Source organism: Myotis daubentonii, chromosome 19, assembly GCF_963259705.1.
Source record: "Myotis daubentonii chromosome 19, mMyoDau2.1, whole genome shotgun sequence".
Classification (NCBI taxonomy): domain Eukaryota; kingdom Metazoa; phylum Chordata; class Mammalia; order Chiroptera; family Vespertilionidae; genus Myotis; species Myotis daubentonii.
Window position 1 is genome coordinate 11,909,555 of NC_081858.1, and position 17,268 is coordinate 11,926,822.

Consider the following 17,268-nt stretch of genomic DNA (forward strand, 5'->3'; position numbering starts at 1 on the left):
CGGGGCTCCTGGCGGGAGGGGGCGGGGCTCCTGGCGGGAGGGGGCGGGGCTCCGGGCCCGGAGGCGATCCGCCGGGCAGGCGGCGGGGCCACAGTGCGCAGCCCTGCGGCGGGTCGGGCGGCCATGGCGGGCTGCTGCTCCGTGGTGGGGGCCTTCCTGTTCGAGTACGACACGCCGCGTATCGTGCTCATCCGCAGCCGTAAAGTGGGGCTCATGAACCGGGCGGTGCAGCTGTTCATCCTGGCCTACGTCATCGGGTGAGCGCGGCTGGGGCGGCGACCCCGTGGGGTCCTGGGACCCGGGGGCTGCCCCTTCCGGGTCCCCGCTGTGCACCTGCTCATCCTGGCCTAGGTCATCGGGTGAGCCACGCGGGCGCCCTCCAGGTGGGGTCCGGAAGGCAGCGACCCGAGGCCGGTGACACACCCCTCCGGGGACCCCAGCCACCGGGGGATGGGCGCCGTGCCAGACTCTGAGGCAGAAGACTGCTTGGATGTTGTGTTTTAGGGACAAATCTTGGCTAGAGCTTCATCCTCGCCTTTCCTGCTTCCTGTCATTCTGACTGGCTCCGTGGTGTCCTTTGGCTCCAGGAAGGAGGGGGAGCGCGTTGCCTAAATTTCTCAATCTTTGCCACTTCCCATTCTGATGATCTGCTAACAGAAACCGTGGTTTGGGATTACACTTGGTTCCTTTTGGGTCTGTGGTTTCCGGTCCTGTCCTTTAACACCATGTGGTAATCCAAGATAGTAGAGGTCACACTTCCAGTTTGCTTCCTTCGTCTTAATGGGGTGGTTGGTTATAGGTACCTGCCTGCCTTAGCCTCATCACTCGCCATGCTGTCCTCTTTGCATAGATATGCCCAGCCACCATCATTCCTCACAAAGTGTTTAATTTTAATTGAATGCACCCCCTTACAATCTAATAAAACTGGAGAGAGAAGGCGGGTATTAATTTACCAACTGGGCCTGCTTTCAAGGGCCACCTGGGATGTTATGGTTACATAGCTGCTGAGCTAACAGATGTTACCTGCTTTGTCATTTCTTTACTTAAAAGGCCTAATGCAGCAGTTCCCAAACTACACAAACAGCCATTTGGGAATCTTTAAAAAGATACGAATTGCTGGCTACCATCCCCACTTTCTGATTCCATTGCTCTAAAGTAAGACCCCCCTCCCTAGGTAATTCTGCTGTGCAGCAAAGTTTAGGAACTAGTGTTTCCCAAACCTACCTGATCATGAAAGACTCACCCTGAGGAATTGTTTAAAGTAACCTGGGGTGGGGCTTGGAATCTGTTAATACTGCCCAGGGAATTCACATGATCAGACAGGTTCTGCCTCTTAACATCTATCAGCCCTGCAGCAGTAGGTACTGACAGTACTCAATAAAATGGTTTTTAGGGTATGGACTCCACACCAGAACCACCTAGCCCCGTGGTCGGCAAACTGCGGCTCGCGAGCCACATGCGGCTCTTTGGCCTCTTGAGTGAGGCTCTTCCTAAGCCTTAGGAGTACCCTACTTAAGTTAATAACAATGTACCTACCTTTATAGTTTAAGTTTAAAAAATTTGGCTCTCAAAAGAAATTTCAATCGTTGTACTATTGATATTTGGCTCTGTTGACTAATGAGTTTGCCGACCACTGACCTAGCCCATCCCCAGGTTTGGACTCAAGCTAGTCTCATTAAGTTCCACCACGAACTCAGTCATTGTGATGCAGTCATTGTGATGCACTTTTGCATTTTGAGACCCAATACAGCTGGCTTCTTGAACGGACTTGCTGGGTTGGATGTGAGGCATTTGGAATCGAGCTCTCATGCAGCTTTTCCCTCTTAGCTCTTGAAGCTCATGGGAAGATTGGCTTACATCTACCTTAGGGATCTGTGAAGTTCTAGACTGCAGATAATATAGTAGCTTTCCCCCCCTTATCCGCAATTTCCCTTTGCACAGTTTAAGTTACCAAAGTCTGAAACTATTAAATGGGAAATTCCAGAAAAAAACAGTTCATAAATTTTAAATTGCACACCATTCTGAGTCACATGATGAAATTTCAAGGCATCCTGCTCCATCCCACTAGAGACATGTTCATCTCTTTGTCCAGCCTTTCCATGCTGTGTACAGTCCCTTCCTGTTAATCACTTAGTAGCCATCTCAGTTACCATGTCAGTTATCAGAGAGTGACCACCTTCACATAACTCTGATCACAGTGTATTGTTGTAATTGTTCTATTTTATTACTAGAGGCCCGGTGCACAAAATTCGTGCACTGTGGGGGGTTTCCCTCAGCCCAGACTGCACCCTCTCCAATTTGGATCCCTCTCACAACTGGGACTGCTGGCTCCCAGCCACTTGCCTGCCTGCCTGATTGCCCCTAACCGTTTCTGCCTACCAGCCTGATCACCCCCTAACCACTCCCCTGCCAGCCTGATCAACACCAAACTGCTCCCCTGCCAGCCCGATCACCCCCAACTGCCCTACCCTGCTGGCCTGGTTGCCTCCAACTGCCCTCTCCTGCAGGCCTGGTCACCCCTAACCGTCCTCCCCTGCTGGCCTGATTGCCCACAACTGCCCTCCCCTGCCGGCCATCATGTGGCTGTGGGTGCCACAATCTTTGAGGGCATGGCAGTCAGTTAGCATGTCCTCTCCTTATTGGTTACGGGAGCTGCCATCTTTGAGGGTGGGGCAGTCAATTAGCATGTTCCGTCCTTATTGGCTGTGGGTGCTGCCATATTTGAGGAATGGGCAATCAATTAGCATGTTCCGTCCTTATTGGCTGTGGGTGCCGCCATTTTTGAGGGATGGGCAATCAATTAGCATGTTCCCCCCTTATTGACTGTGGGTGCCGCCATCTTTGAGGGTGGGGCAGTCAATTAGCATATTCCCTCCTTATTGGTGTGGGTGCTGCCATCTTTGCGATGATGTGAGGGTCAATTAGCATATTCCCTCTTTATTAGATAACATTAGTTATTGTTAATTTCTTACTGGATCTAATTTATGTTAGATTTTATCATTGGTATGTGTGTATAGGGAAAAACACTCTATAGGAAACTATCCCCCCATTTCAGGCATCCCCGAAGGGTCTTGGACTGCATTGCCAGTAGGTAAGGGGGAATACTGTATCTGTACCTGCACTATAGGATAGGGTAGGCTCTAGCCACATGTGGGTCTTGAGCACTTAAAATCTTCCTACTCCAAATTAAGATGTGCTATCACTGTAAAATACACCAGATTTCGAAGACATAATACAAACAAAAAGCACAGTAAAATATCACACTAATACTACATCCTATATTGATAACATGTTAAAATATATTGGTTTCAAAAATTAATTTTATCTCTTTTTAACATGGTTACTAGAATTTTTAAAATGACATATGTGGCTCATGCTATATTTCTTTTGGGCAGCACAGTTTCTTAAGATTTTTATGAAGTGTTGTCTACCTTGATTATGAGGATTTTTTAAAGCAATAAATGCTTTGCTTTTATCCATCTTGCCATGATCAAAACTGACTCAGGATCTAAATTAAAGGCTTTTTAAACAACAACAACAACATTCATCTCTTAACTTTCTGCCAATTCATCTTGCTGAAATTGTGGTCTTTTCCCCGCTAGTGACCCATAGCAATCCATCTTCAAAAAGAGACTGAACACGCTTTTCTCAATTACCCAGTTCTGTCATCAGTCACATGATGAAGAAACAGTTAAATCACATACTGATGTGAAACCACGTGTCTCTTTAGCAATTCATTGTACAGATGGTGAGATTATAGTGACCTTCCGGCCCTCAGCTTCAGTGCATCCGACTAGAGTTAAATGGAAGCTTATATTGCAGTTGAATTCCTAGAAACCCTGAAGAAGAGGGTTTGTAAGGGGAAACGCTCGTCTCTAGATGGGAAATGAATTTGGAGACTGCTCAGATCAGACAAACCCATAAATAAGTAACTAAAACCAGTGAAGGTCCAGCATCTAGAGCTTATAAGGAGGAGAGGGATAATGGCATTTCTTGATTCCAGAAAAAACACACCATAATAGTCACTGGAAAGTGTTTAACAATAGCTCTAATTTGTAGTATTGCCCAATTTCTGTGGTGTAGATACTCCCATCATGGCCAGTTTCATCCTATCGATGGTGACTCCCAAACATTGTTCTAAGCATTTGACATGCATTAACTTCTAAAACCTCACAACAATATCCTGGGAAGTCCTGTTATCATTCCCATCTTATAGATGGAAAAACTGAGGCACAGAGAAGTTAAGCTACTTGGTACAAGGTATGCCTTAGCGAGTGACAGAGCTGAGACATGAACTGGAGACCAGCTGGCTTCCATCTGTTTTCAAGTGCCCTAACCACTATGTGCTGATGCCTTTACATTTTTAATTATTCAGACTGACATTAATGTCCCCTCTTCAGAGGGGAGAAGCATACCTGTGACTTGAATTCTTGGAGAAAAAATAAAAATTACTATAAAAAGCTATTTGAAAGGTGTATCTTTTCTAGAAAGAGTATAGCATAGAAGGCAAGAGAAGAGTCTTCAGAGGGAGAAGGCTTGAGGTCAGATCCTGATTATCCCACTCACTAGCTGTGTGACTTTGGGCAAATGACTTAACCTCTCTGTGTCTGTTTCCTTCTCTGTAAAATGGAGATCATAATGATACTTGCCTCGCACCGTGGTCAGGATTAGTTAATACATATAAGGAGCTTAGATCAGTGCCTGGCACGTAAAAACACCCAAAATGGTAACTGTTATTACCATAATTTGTATTAGCTCTTGGTGATTCTGCAGGTCATAGTGCATTTGAAGGTGCTCAGTGGATAGAGCGTCAGCCTGTGGACTGAAGGGTCCCAGGTTCCATTCCGGTCAAGGGCACATGCCTGGGTTTCGGGCTCGATCCCCAGTAGGGGGCGTGCAGGAGGCAGCCAATCAATGATTCTCTCTCATCTATGTTTCTATCTCTCCCTCTTTCTTCTTCTCTGAAATTAATTTTAAAAAAATTTGTTTTAAAGTGCTCAAATGTCTAATAAGAAAGACAGCATTGACTGATCATTTTCTCTCTGCCGACCACTGTGCTAAGTGCTTTACTTGCCTCATCTTATTAATTTCCCACAAATCACCTGTGGTTTAGGTGCTACTCTGCCTATTTTGCAGAAGCGGAAATTGAGGGCCCTCCTCTCCACACCCTCACAAAGTTAAGTGGCTTTTGCAAAGCCACATAAGCAGTGAACGTGGTTCTCCCAGCTTCTGGCTAGCAGAGGCTCCCAGTGCAGATTCACCAAGTCCTAATGGCCATTCAAGTGGCCCCTTTTATCTTATAGGTGGGTGTTTGTGTGGGAAAAGGGCTACCAGGAAGTGGACTCTGTGGTCAGCTCAGTTACTACCAAAGCCAAGGGCGTGACTGTGACTAACACTTCTCAACTCGGATTCCGGATCTGGGATGTGGCCGATTACGTGATTCCAGCTCAGGTAAGCTGCCCATTACGACTCTAACGCGAAAGCCTCTACTTAGCTCCCTGCTCTTTGCTGACCTTGCACATTTGATTAATGATTGGCATGGCTGGTGTTGTAAGATCCCCAGTGCCCAGACTGCTTGTTTTAGTCCAAGAAATAAATCAGTGCGCACAGATCTCCTTTTGGCTTGGAATCTAAGAGGTAATACTCAATCGGCTGTGTTTCTTCGGCTCTAAACCGCAGCTGGCTTCAACACAGGAAACTTTCCATGTGGGCATCTCGGTCTGTCTCAAGCCCCGAAAGGTGAAAAGGCAGATGTTTTTAAGTCCGGGGGAAAAATTCAGATAGAAGAATCACCTTTCCACATTCTGTATTTGCTTTATGGTTGTAAACCCACAAGCGAACCTTTTCAGAAAGCATTAAAAACTTTAGCAGCGCCCAGCTGGTGTGGCTCAGTGGTTGAGTGTCGACCTGTGAACAAGGAGGTCACGGTTCCATTCCTGGTCAGGGCACATGCCCGGGTTGCAGGCTTGATCCCCAGCGTGGGTTGTGCAGGAGGCAGCCGATCAATGATTCTCTTTCATCATTGATGTTTGTATTTCTCTCTCCCTCTCCCTTCCTCTCTGAAATTAGTAAAAAATATATTTTTTAAAAAAACTTTAACAACAACCAGAGATGAAAAGCATAGGGCTCCATCCGGAAGGAAGGGAAAGGAAGAAAGTATTTGACACAGCATCTTCGTCTCTAGTCTGTGAACCCACAAAGCTCCAAGTTAAATATTGACTCTCTCCAGCCCCACCACACAGCCAAACCCCAACGCAGCCCTCCAGATGGCTTATGGGCTGGGGTGACCAGAGTGGTAAATGCAGATAAGCTATCAACTCTTGGCTCAGAGCATGGCAAGGACTTCAGAAACTCTCTCTTCAAGTGTGTTCCTTCCCCTGCTGCCTTCTCAATGGGAGGGTCTTACAGGGGAGTCTCAGCTGCTGGAGCTGGTCCTGTTGGCGCGCACCTGTCTCAACAGAGAGATGTCTGCTTCCTATCAAGTCATGGCCCCATCCTGGGAGTGTCATTCAGCCTGTTTATTGGAACCAAGGAAGGATACGGCCCCTGCTTCTGCCCCTCAGTGGAAAAGAACACGCAGCCAGGCGGCCCCCCGTCTCAGACCTGGGGGCTAAGTGGGTCCTCGGGGCTCCTCGTGAGCTTCCACGGCATCCTTGTGCTTCTCCGAAGTTGAAACGCAAACAGTTGTTTGCATGGCGCTTGCTTGGCTCATTTCCAGACTGAAACTTCCCTGAACTTAGATGAGAGATAGGAACCAAAAAGTAAACCACGTGGAATTGTTCACGTCTAACCCAGGAGAGGTGGAGGGGCGGCCTTCTGTCTCCATCGAGAGTTTACAGAGGGCACACCTGGGAACCCGACAGGTGCCAGGACGGACTCGGGCTTCCTGCACACCTGTGCCCCCTCCCGTGGCCGTTTCCCTGCTCCCAACATGGTTTGTTCCAGGCCTTTCTCTCAAGGATTCCAGCTATTACAGAGCTCCCACCACCTTGTCAGACCTGGGGGGGTGGAGATGCCTACAGACTCCTGGGTACTTGAATTACTCTGATCCCCCAGAGAGCTCCAGCGCCCACTCGGCCCTTCTCCGGGGTGTGAGCTGCTGAAAGCTGCCCAGTGACGGGGAGGCCCAACCAGAATCTGTGGGATCTTTGTCTTTACTCCTTATACTAGGACAGTGATGGCGAACCTTTTGAGCTTGGCGTGTCAGCATTTTGAAAAACCCTAACTTAGCTCTGGTGCCGTGTCACATATAGAAATTTTTTGATATCTGCAACCATAGTAAAACAAAGACTTATATTTTTCATATTTATTTTATATATTTAAATGCCATTTAACAAAGAAAAATCAACCAAAAAAATGAGTTCGCGTGTCATAGGTTCGCCATCACTGTACTAGGAGGTCATTGTTAGCAATTCTTCAGTCTCATCCCCGACAAATTTCTTAGAAACTCTAATACATGAATCATTTGGCACTGCCACAGTTATGAGGACAAAACAGAGCCATCTGAAAGGGAGAAGGTCGCTGGCCGACCCTGCTGAGTCTCCTCTGGCGTGATTTGTTTGTTTTAATTCCGGTTAGGAAAGAAAACCAGCCAAATTCGAGACCTTTCAATGTTTGTTTGGTGGTTTTATTTGTCCCCCGAGATCATCCGGTTGGCAGAGGATGTTTGGGGCCCTTGTTGGCTCTTTTCCCTCCAGTAGTCAAAAGCTTATTAAAGGGACCATTTTAGGTTATAGACTTTTAAAAAAAAAATTGAGGTGAAATTCGCATGTCACAGCATTAAGCATTTCAAAATGAAAAATTCAGTGGCATGTGGCACATTCATGATGCTGTGCAACCATCACCTCAACCTAGCTCCAGACCATTCTCGTCACCCTCAAAGGAAACCCCATACTCATTCAGCAGCCACTGTGGTTCACCCTTCCCCTCACCCCACAGCAAGAGCCAGTCTGCTTCCTGTCTGTACCGATTTGCCTCTTCTGGACATTTCACAGCAATGGGATCCTACAGTATGTGTAGACTGTGCATCTGGCCTCTCTCACTCAGCATCGTGTTCTCAGGGTTCATCCAGTTGTAGCAGGTGTCAGTGCGCCCTTCCTCTTCATGGCTGAATAGTATTCCATTGATAGGCACAGACCACCATTGTGTATCCATTCATCTGTCGGCGGACACTGAGGTTGTTCCCACCGTTGGGTCACTGTGAATAATGCTGCTGTGAACATGAGTGCACAAGTATTTGCTAGAGTCCCTGTTTTCCGTTCGGCTATAAACTCTCCGAGGGGAGAATGGGAGATCATAAGATCAGTTTTTAAAATTGTTTTCTGCTTGCCGGGTGCAAGAAGTGAAAGATACTATCTGTTTGTTTGGTTTTTATGTATTGATTTTAGAGAAAGGGAGGAAGTGGGGGGTGGGGGGTGGGGAGAGAGACAGAGAGAGAAAGAGAGAAACATCCATTTGTTGTTGCACTTACTCATGCATTCATTGGTTGATTCTTGTGTGTGCCCTGACCGGGTATTGAATCCACAACCTTGTAGATTCCCCTGTGTATAGGGATGAGGCTCTAATGAACTGAGCTACCCGGCCAGGGTGGTACTGTCCTGTTAAATGAATGTCTGGCTGTGCGGCTCTGCTTAGCTCCTCTGAAGGTGACATGGCAGGGCTCTCCCTTCTGTCCCCGCTGTAGGAGGAAAGCTCCCTCTTCATCATGACCAACATCATTGTCACCATGAACCAGACCCAAGGCTTCTGCCCTGAGGTAGGCAGCTTCTTGCAAAAAAGCTCGGGCCTCATGCCGCCCCCTCCAACCCAGACCCGCTGTGTGCGGGGCTGGCCACGTGGAACCTGTTTTCACTCCCCCTTCTTCTTTCAGCTTCCAGATAAGACCAGTGTGTGTAAGTCAGACTCCGACTGTCTTGCTGGCTCTACCAACACCCACAGCAGTGGTATGAACGTGTGACTGCAACCCCTCAGTAGACACTCAACCCGGGGACGGCAGCCCCCGACCACATCGCCTCCCCTGAGGGGCTCCCCTGCTAGAGGAATCTCAGGATGGAGAAATCCTCCATGTGCCCCCATGCCTTCACATGATCCTGGGGGAGGCTCTCGACAGTCACCTCTGCCATCGGCGCCTAAGAAGCCATCCCAGATCTTGCCCTGTACTGTGGCTTGGCGTCACCCCAGCCCTGCAGTTGGCAAAGCAGAGATGTGGCGAGGACTCAGGCAACCATGTTCCTCCACTTCCAATTTTGGGGCACTGTGTAAACCCCAGAATTGGCACAGCTCAGGACTGTCGCTTAGGGTGCCATGGTAGGGCTGCCACCCTCTACTTCACCGAAGTAGAAAACGGGAGACCACCTGTGGACTGGGTCCCCCTCATCCCTGTAGGAGTTGCAACAGGAAGATGTGTGCCCTACAACGGGACCCTGAAGACGTGTGAGGTGGCAGCCTGGTGCCCGGTGGAGGATGACTCAAATGTGCCAAAGTGAGTCCTGGCCAAGGGGAGGGAGTGCCCCCAATTTTGGTTCTTAGGCCGAAGGGAAGGTGGCAGGTGAGTTAAGTGACACCTTTGATGTGTGGCTTTGTGCTCTTGGTGTCTGTGTGGAGGCAGGCTTCCCTGGGGTGGCGGTTCTCAACCACATGTCAGCAACCATCAGTGGTGAGATGGGTTGGCGAGATGGGTTGACAAGTTGGGTCCCAGCATTTGTCATGATAAGAGAGCAGATGACTTATCTCTGTGTTAGGATTCTGTCAGTTGCAAATAACTGACCAGAAACAGTTATGCCTTAAGCCCGTTTTTCACAAAGAACAAGCGCCCGATCCTCACGTTGGGCAGCCGGTAATGTTAACTGCAACTTCACGTGACATTGTTTGACTTGCGCCTGTCTTAGGGTTGGGAAGACTATCCTATATAATAAAAGGCCAATATGCAAATCGACCAAACAGTGTAACAACTTGTCGCTATGATGAGCACTGACCACCAGGGGGCAGATGCTCAATGCAGGAGCTGCCCCCTGGTGGTCAGTGCGCTCCCACAGGGGGAGCACCATTCAGCCAGAAGCTCTGAGCTGGGCTCAGGGCTCGCAAGCGCAGCGGCGGTGGCGGGAGCCTCTTCCACCTCCATGGCAGCACTAAGGATGTCCAACTGATGGCTTAAGCCCACGTGGGGAGCGGGCCTAAGCCATCAGTCGGACATCCCCCAAGGGCTCCCAGACTGCGAGAGGGCACAGGCCAGACTGAGAGACCCCTCCCCCCTGAGTGCATGAATTTCATGCACTGGGCCTCTAGTTGTTTATATTTTCAAAGATTTCATCTGGATCCAGGGAGGCCTCCCCAACAGAGGGGTCAGCCTCCAGTGCCAGATTCTCCCATGGAAATATATCCAAGTGGGGTCCCTGGGGGACAGATTCCACTCGTCAGCCAGGAGCTGATGTGGCACTTGAGAGAAGTTGTGGGTCAGAGGACACCACCCTCTGGGTATTTTTGAGAGGTCAGGATCCAGCCTATAGGTGAACTGACCTTTGCTTTGACTTTTGTAAAACCAGTCTGTTGGGCATCTCTCCGAGGGCAGTGAGGCCCGCAATGTCACAGCACAGCCGAGAGAATCCCAGTGAGCCCACTGGGCATGCCCCTCCTTAGCTGTTCCTCAGGCTCCGCAGTTCCTGCTGCCTTGGGCAGGAGGCCTGGAGAGGAAGAAAGCTGAGGGCTTGGCCTATAATCTCCCCTCTTGACCTAGTGTTTACACAGCGGAGTAGGAAGTGCTAGAAATGCCCCCCCCCTTTTACTTTGACAAAATGACATCATAACACGTGTGTATATGTTTTAAAAGTATTACATAGGGCCCTGGCTGGTGTGGCTCACTTGGTTGGGCGTCGTCCCGTGCACCAAAGGTCTCGGTTTCGCTTCCTGGTCAGGGCACTTACCAAAGTTGTGAGTTCAGTCCCTAGCTGGGGTGCGTGCAGGAGGCAACCAGTGGATGTTTCTCTCTCACACTGTGTTTCTCTCTCCCTCTCTCTTCTCTTCTCTTCTCTCTCTCTCTCTCTCTCTCTCTCTCTCTCTCTCTCTCTCTCTCTTCAAATAAATAGATAAATAAACAAATAAATAGATAAATAAGTAAATACTAGGTTTTTTTAAAATATTACATAGTGCCCTAGCCAGTTTGGTTCAGTGGATAGAGCATCAGCCGGCAGACCAGCTTTGATTCCTGTCAAGGGCACGTGCCCGGGTTTGAGGCTCAATCCCCAGTAGGGGGCGTGCAGGAGGCAGCTGATCAATGATTCTCTCATCATTGATGCTTCTATCTCTCTCCCTCTCCCTTCCTCTCTGAAATCAATTTAAAAAATATTACATAGATTTGTGAGTGTGCATATATGTATGCTTACATTAACAATGTTATCATTAACCATGTGTTATTTTTTTCCAGACCTGCCTTTTTAAAGGCTGCAGAAAACTTCACCCTTTTGGTTAAGAACAACATCTGGTATCCCAAATTTAACTTCACCAAGTAAGTGGTGGCCGGCTGTGTGAGTTCACCAGTGTCTTGGAGAAACCTCTTTTTTGAGATTTTCCTCCCTTCTATTTTCTGCCTCCTCCCAACTTTAGGAGAAACATCCTCCCCAACATCACCACTACCTACCTCAAGTCGTGCATTTACAATGCCGCAACAGACCCGTTCTGCCCCATCTTCCGTCTTGGCAAAATAGTGGAGAATTCAGGGCACAGCTTCCAGGACATGGCTGTCGAGGTAGGCACGGGCCCTGGCTTTGCTGGCACAGTCTCCGACACGTCTCATTTCAGAACAGGCTCTAAGGAAAGTGCGCTTTGTCTTTGCTCGCAACCCACAGGGCGGCATCATGGGGATCCAGATCAAATGGGACTGCAACCTGGACAGAGCTGCCTCCTTCTGCCTGCCCAGGTACTCCTTCCGCCGCCTGGACACTCGGGATCTGGACCACAATGTGTCCCCCGGCTACAATTTCAGGTGGGCATGGGCATGGGCATGGGCTTGCACTGATGGGTGGGCATGTGTGGCGGGTGATGGTGACTGGATCACTCCTCAGTGGGGGCATCCACACCCACCTAAGACCAGCACTCAGGCAGCCGCCATGGGCAGGTGGGAGCCTTGTGCCAGGAAGAATGCTCCAAGAGAGGTGGTGCGCCTGTGGCATCCTGGCCTGTGAGAGCCCTCCTTGCCCGCCCTTTCTTGGCCCTAGAAACATATGGAGCCCGGCTGACATGGCTCAGTGGTTGAGCATCGACCTATGAACCGGGAGGTCATGGTTCAATTCCCGGTTAGGGCACAAGCCCAGGTTGTGGGCTTGATTCCCAGTGTGGGGTGGGCAGGAGGCAGCCAGTCAATGATTCTCTCTCATCATTGATGTTTCTATCTCTTTCTCCCTCTTTGAAATCAATAAAAATTAAAAAATAAAAGTAACATGTTGAGGCAACTTACAGAGCAGCTGAGGGAGGCTGGCTGCTCTACTCTCTCGAGCCAGCCTCAGCCGGGACCCTCACTCACTACTTTCGAGGAAGGGCTGAGTTTGTGACCCTCTAGTCCAGAGGCCTCCGGGCTCTGACCCAGGAACTGATTTCTCAAATACAGAGTCTGCCCCGGCATCTCCAATGTGCACAGGATACAGGTTTCAGCCTCAGGATGGGCCTTTGCTGGTATTTCTCTGTTGAAAGTGCTGTGCATTCGTTTCCTAGGGTTGCCATAACCGATTACTACAAACTGGGGGGGCTGGGAACAACAGGAGTTTATCCTCTCACAGTTCTGGAGGGCAGAAGCCCCACATCCTGGTGTCAGCAAGGCCAGGCTCCTTTCTTGCCTCTTCCAGCTTCCGGTGGCTCCCGACAATCCTTGGTGTCCCTTGGCTGGTAGACACGTCACTCCAGTCTCTGCCTTCTCCCCTCTGGGTCTCTGTCTGTGTGTCCCCTCCTCTTCTTAGAAAGGCACCAGTCGTATTAGATTCAGGGCCTGCCTTAACTCAGTGTGTCCTCATCTTAGGGGCCAGGGTCCTGTTTGCCACTTTCCTGTAGCCACATACGTTTGCACCTGCCCTTTGTCGAGTCTTGCACACAAGTAGCCACTATCAAAAATAAGCCCCAGGCCCTGGCTGGTTTGGTACAGTGGATAGAGCATCGGCCTGTGGACTGAAGGGTCAAGGGCACATGCCCAGGTTGCGGGCTCGATCCCCAGTATGGGGCGTGCAGGAGGCAGCTGATCAATGATTCTCTCTCATCATTGATGTTTCTATCTCTCTCTCCCTCTCCCTTCCTCTCTGAAATTTTAAAAAAAAAAGGTCCCAGGAGGGGCCACCTGGTGCTTTTTGTGTTGCATGTCTCCCTCTAGCGGTGCCATGGGGAATCAAATGCACATGTGATCTGCAGTCCTTTTGAACCATCTGGCTCACGGATCGAAAGGCAGATGTTTGAATCTTTTCCTAAGCAAGGAGTTCGATCTGTGTTGCTCTGTCTCTACCCTCACACAGTTCTTGTAGAAACCACTGGGCTGGAACTCCAAAACAGAGAGAAGCCAATGGGACCCTCACCAGGACAGCCCTCCCCTGACTCCTGCCAGCATCAGGCCCTGCCCAAGTCCCAGGCCTGGGCCATGGCACAGGGACAGATCACGGGCCAAGAGTTTAGGTTCTGGGATTCCCTGTATAAAACAGGCAGCAAATGGTATCATGTCTCAGTGGTTCTCCCTCAGCCATTTCCCTCTGTGTGTGTGTGTGTGTGTGTGTGTGTGTGTGTGTTTTAAGGCTTTGAGACAGTTCACATACCACACAGTTCACCCATTTGAAGTATATAATTCTGTTTTCAGTACATTCACCGAGTTGTGCACCTACCACCACAGTCAGTTTTAGAACATTTCCATCACCCGTACCCTTTAGCTTTCACCTCTCTGTCCCCCTCACCCCAGCCCCTGGCAACCTCTCATCTACTTTCTGTTTCAGCATTTGCCTGTTCTGGACTGTCATATGAATGGAGTCATACAGCATGTGGCCTTCTGTGTCTGGTTTCTTTCACTCAGCATCATGTTTCTTTAGAGATTTATCCATGCTGTAGCATTTATCAGTACTTCATCTCTTTTTATAGCCAAATGACATTCCATTGTGTGGATATACCACATTTATCCATTTATCCGTTGATGGAGCAATGGTTCTTTAAAAAAAAAAAGTCCAGTGCTGATGCTGGGAGAGACCAGCCTCAGTCTTGGAGGATGCTGATGGCCGGCAACATCCCTTAGTGGCCAGGGTCTCCTGGAGAGGCAGGTGGCTCTGCTGCCAGGAGGGAAGGACAGTCAGAGCTAGAGGTTCCGGTTGAAGACATAGGAGGCCGCCGTGTTAGGAGAGTGGGAAGCTTGGTCACCAAGCCAGTCCTCCTGCTGTGCGGCCCACCCACACAGGAGCCGGGAGAGGCCCCGAGGTGCTCAGCAGGCAGAGCCGACCTTTGGCCAGTGCCAATGTTGCGAGGCCTCAGGGAGGGGGCGGGGAGGATTCTGCTGTAACATCCCTGGCCCAGGACCCAGAGGGCAGATCCGGCCACGGTTTCCCACTGCTGTGCCTTCCCCTCACCTGGTTCCCTCCCCAGGTTTGCCAAGTACTACAACGACCTCACTGGCACGGAGCACCGCACACTCATCAAGGCCTACGGCATCCGCTTCGACATCATCGTGTTCGGAAAGGTAGCCTGGCTGCCAGCTCCTCACCCAGACCCTGCCAGTCCCTCTTCTGGGTGGGCCAGGGGCGAGGTGTCCTCTCCCCACTCTTTACCTGCCCTTTGTCCACCCCTATCGCAACCCTTTCTTTTCCCCCCTGTCCTTTGCAGGCTGGGAAATTTGACATCATCCCAACCATGATCAACATTGGCTCCGGCTTGGCGCTCTTTGGGGTGGTGAGTGACGTAGACTCTGTTCACCCCTGGGCTGGGGCCCTCTGCAGTAGTTAACACAGCAGGCAAGCCCCTCGGCTGGAGGCCTGGCCTTCCCTTCCACCCTCTGGGCTTCTTTCCCGCCCCCCTCCCCCATCCCCACCCCCACTTCCCCTTCCGGAGGACAGCACCCCTCAGGGCCTGGCCTTCTCCACCGAGGTGGAGGAGAATTTCTTTTCCTTGGAAGATCCCAGGCGCCGAGAAACAGGGACTAACACATCCTGGCTCGTTCTTTCAGGCAACAGTGCTGTGTGACGTCATAGTCCTCTACTGCATGAAGAAAAGATACTACTACCGGGAGAAGAAGTACAAATACGTGGAAGAGTATGAGCAGGTAGACCACCCCCCGAACTTATCTCACTTGCCTCCGGTACCAGTGGTGACAACACTGAGCGCTGGGCCTGACACCCCCGGCAGTCCCACGCCACCCGTGTCACCTGCTCCAGCTCTAGAACACCTGCCCTAGTCCTTACTTCACATGGACCCACTCTTTAAAATCTAGCCCGACCAGTGTGGCTCAGTGGTTGAGCATCAACCTATGAACTGGGAGGTCACAGTTCCATTTCTGGTCAGGGCACATGCCCGGGTTGCGGGTTCAATTCCCAGTCATGTGGGAGGCAGCCAATCGATGATTCTCTCTCATCATTGATGTTTCTCTCTCTCTCTCCCTTCCTCTCTGAAATCAATAAAAAAAAATTAAAAACATTTTAAAAAATAAAATTTAGCCTTCTTTTAATCGGTGACATCTCTGGTGAGTTATGGTAACATATTATAACAGAATTGCCTTGCATAGCCAAAGGGGTTGGGAACCATGCTCTGCAGCCACTGCACTAGGACCAACTTGAGTGCATGCGGCTATGAAGGGCTGTCCCAAGTCCTCAGCAAAAGCACCTGGCCATTGCCACCCAGAATGCTCCAGGCTTGCCTGCGGGCAGCAGCACTGGGTGAGTGTACATTTATCCATAAGCATATCAATTAATGGCAAATATGTCATTTTTTGCAGGGTATCAACAATGAGATGGACCAGTAATGTCTACCCTACATCTGGGCTCCCCACGGCACTCATCAAAGCAAAGGAGTAATCAAAGAGAAGGGAGAAAAGGCTTCCATGGCACCCCAGGGAAAGTCCGAGATTCTGAGTCAGTTTCCACTCCCCAAGTCCTTCAGGGTTGCCCAGCTGCTCCCGTTTTGTGTTGCAAGATGTGCATCATTAACCACCCTGTTCTTGGCTGGGTCACCTTTGCTGACCCTTCAACTTGGGATCCTTTGGGTGAGCTGTGGCCCCAGGGCAGTGACACTGCTATAGCCACAGGGCTGGGGCCTTCTCTAGGGCCGGCTCTCTTCAGCTCTCCTGGGGCGCCCCCTGCAGGGCAGGTCCAGCGGTGCAGGTGCAAGGACGGTTGGCATGCCCACCTGCCGGCCCTTTCCCCCTGCCAGACTTTGTCCGCGTAATCATGAGGCGGAGTTAGTGTTTCTCTTTTGAGAAGAGGTATGTTGAGATGACTGAGGACCAAACATTAAAACAAATGATTTTCTTAATCTCCATCTGCGTGGTTTCCTAGCACGAGCTAAAACGTTCTTCTTTCCTCCCCTAGTAAATCCGTTTGTTGTCCCAGCCCATTGTGCTCAATCTGTTGCTGGAGCCTAGGTACTTTTTTTCCCTACTTCAGCTTTCTCTTAAAGGCCCAAGGATTTTGATCTTCATCAGGCTGTGTTCTTGCAGCTTACAAGATTTCTTTTCTCTAGGGACAGCTCGCCTGACCCGTGGTTACAATTTCCCTAATATGATGGCACTATATACACCCTAGGGGGCACGTTTTTAGGCAACATGACAACGGCTTCTCTTCCCCTGACCCCATTTGCTTTCCAGAAGGTTCCAACCGGAAGCAGCACCACCTCCACCTCCGTTGCCACTAGTGTGAAATGTTAATGAAGCTATTTCTAGTTTAGCCTTCACACTGACTTCATTCTGCACCAGGTGTTCAAGGTCTCCCTAAAGAAAGCAGTTTGCCCTCCCCCTCGTCATGCATTCATTTCCGAGCACTGAAGGAACAGCTTATTTTTAAAGGGCTCTGCTTCTGGTGGGCCAATAACCAACTTGGGCTTTTCTTACTTTGCGGGGCGGGGGTAGGTTTATTGTCCCTGGCTGGGGTGGCTCAGTTGGATGAATGCCATCCAGCGCACATCCCTAGGTTGCAGGCTCGATCCCCAGTAGGGGTATGCAGGAGGCAGCCAATTGATGTTTCTCACTCATTGATGTTTCTCTCTCATCAATGTTTCTCTCTCCCTTCCTTTTTCTCTAAAACCAATAAGAACATTTTTTTATAAAGGTTTACT

General features: G+C 49.9%; 1 protein-coding gene across 1 annotated transcript; it reads left to right on the forward strand.

Moving 5' to 3' along the window:
• Positions 1-47: 47 nt before the first annotated feature.
• P2RX4 (purinergic receptor P2X 4) lies at positions 48-16,470 on the forward strand. Its single transcript, XM_059676553.1, has 12 exons — positions 48-257; positions 5,304-5,451; positions 8,684-8,755; positions 8,870-8,942; positions 9,385-9,481; positions 11,420-11,500; positions 11,599-11,740; positions 11,841-11,977; positions 14,593-14,686; positions 14,830-14,895; positions 15,170-15,265; positions 15,935-16,470. Exons 1-12 carry the CDS (start codon positions 124-126, stop codon positions 15,959-15,961), a joined length of 1,167 nt encoding a protein of 388 aa, XP_059532536.1. The 5' UTR covers positions 48-123; the 3' UTR covers positions 15,962-16,470.
• Positions 16,471-17,268: the final 798 nt, after the last annotated feature.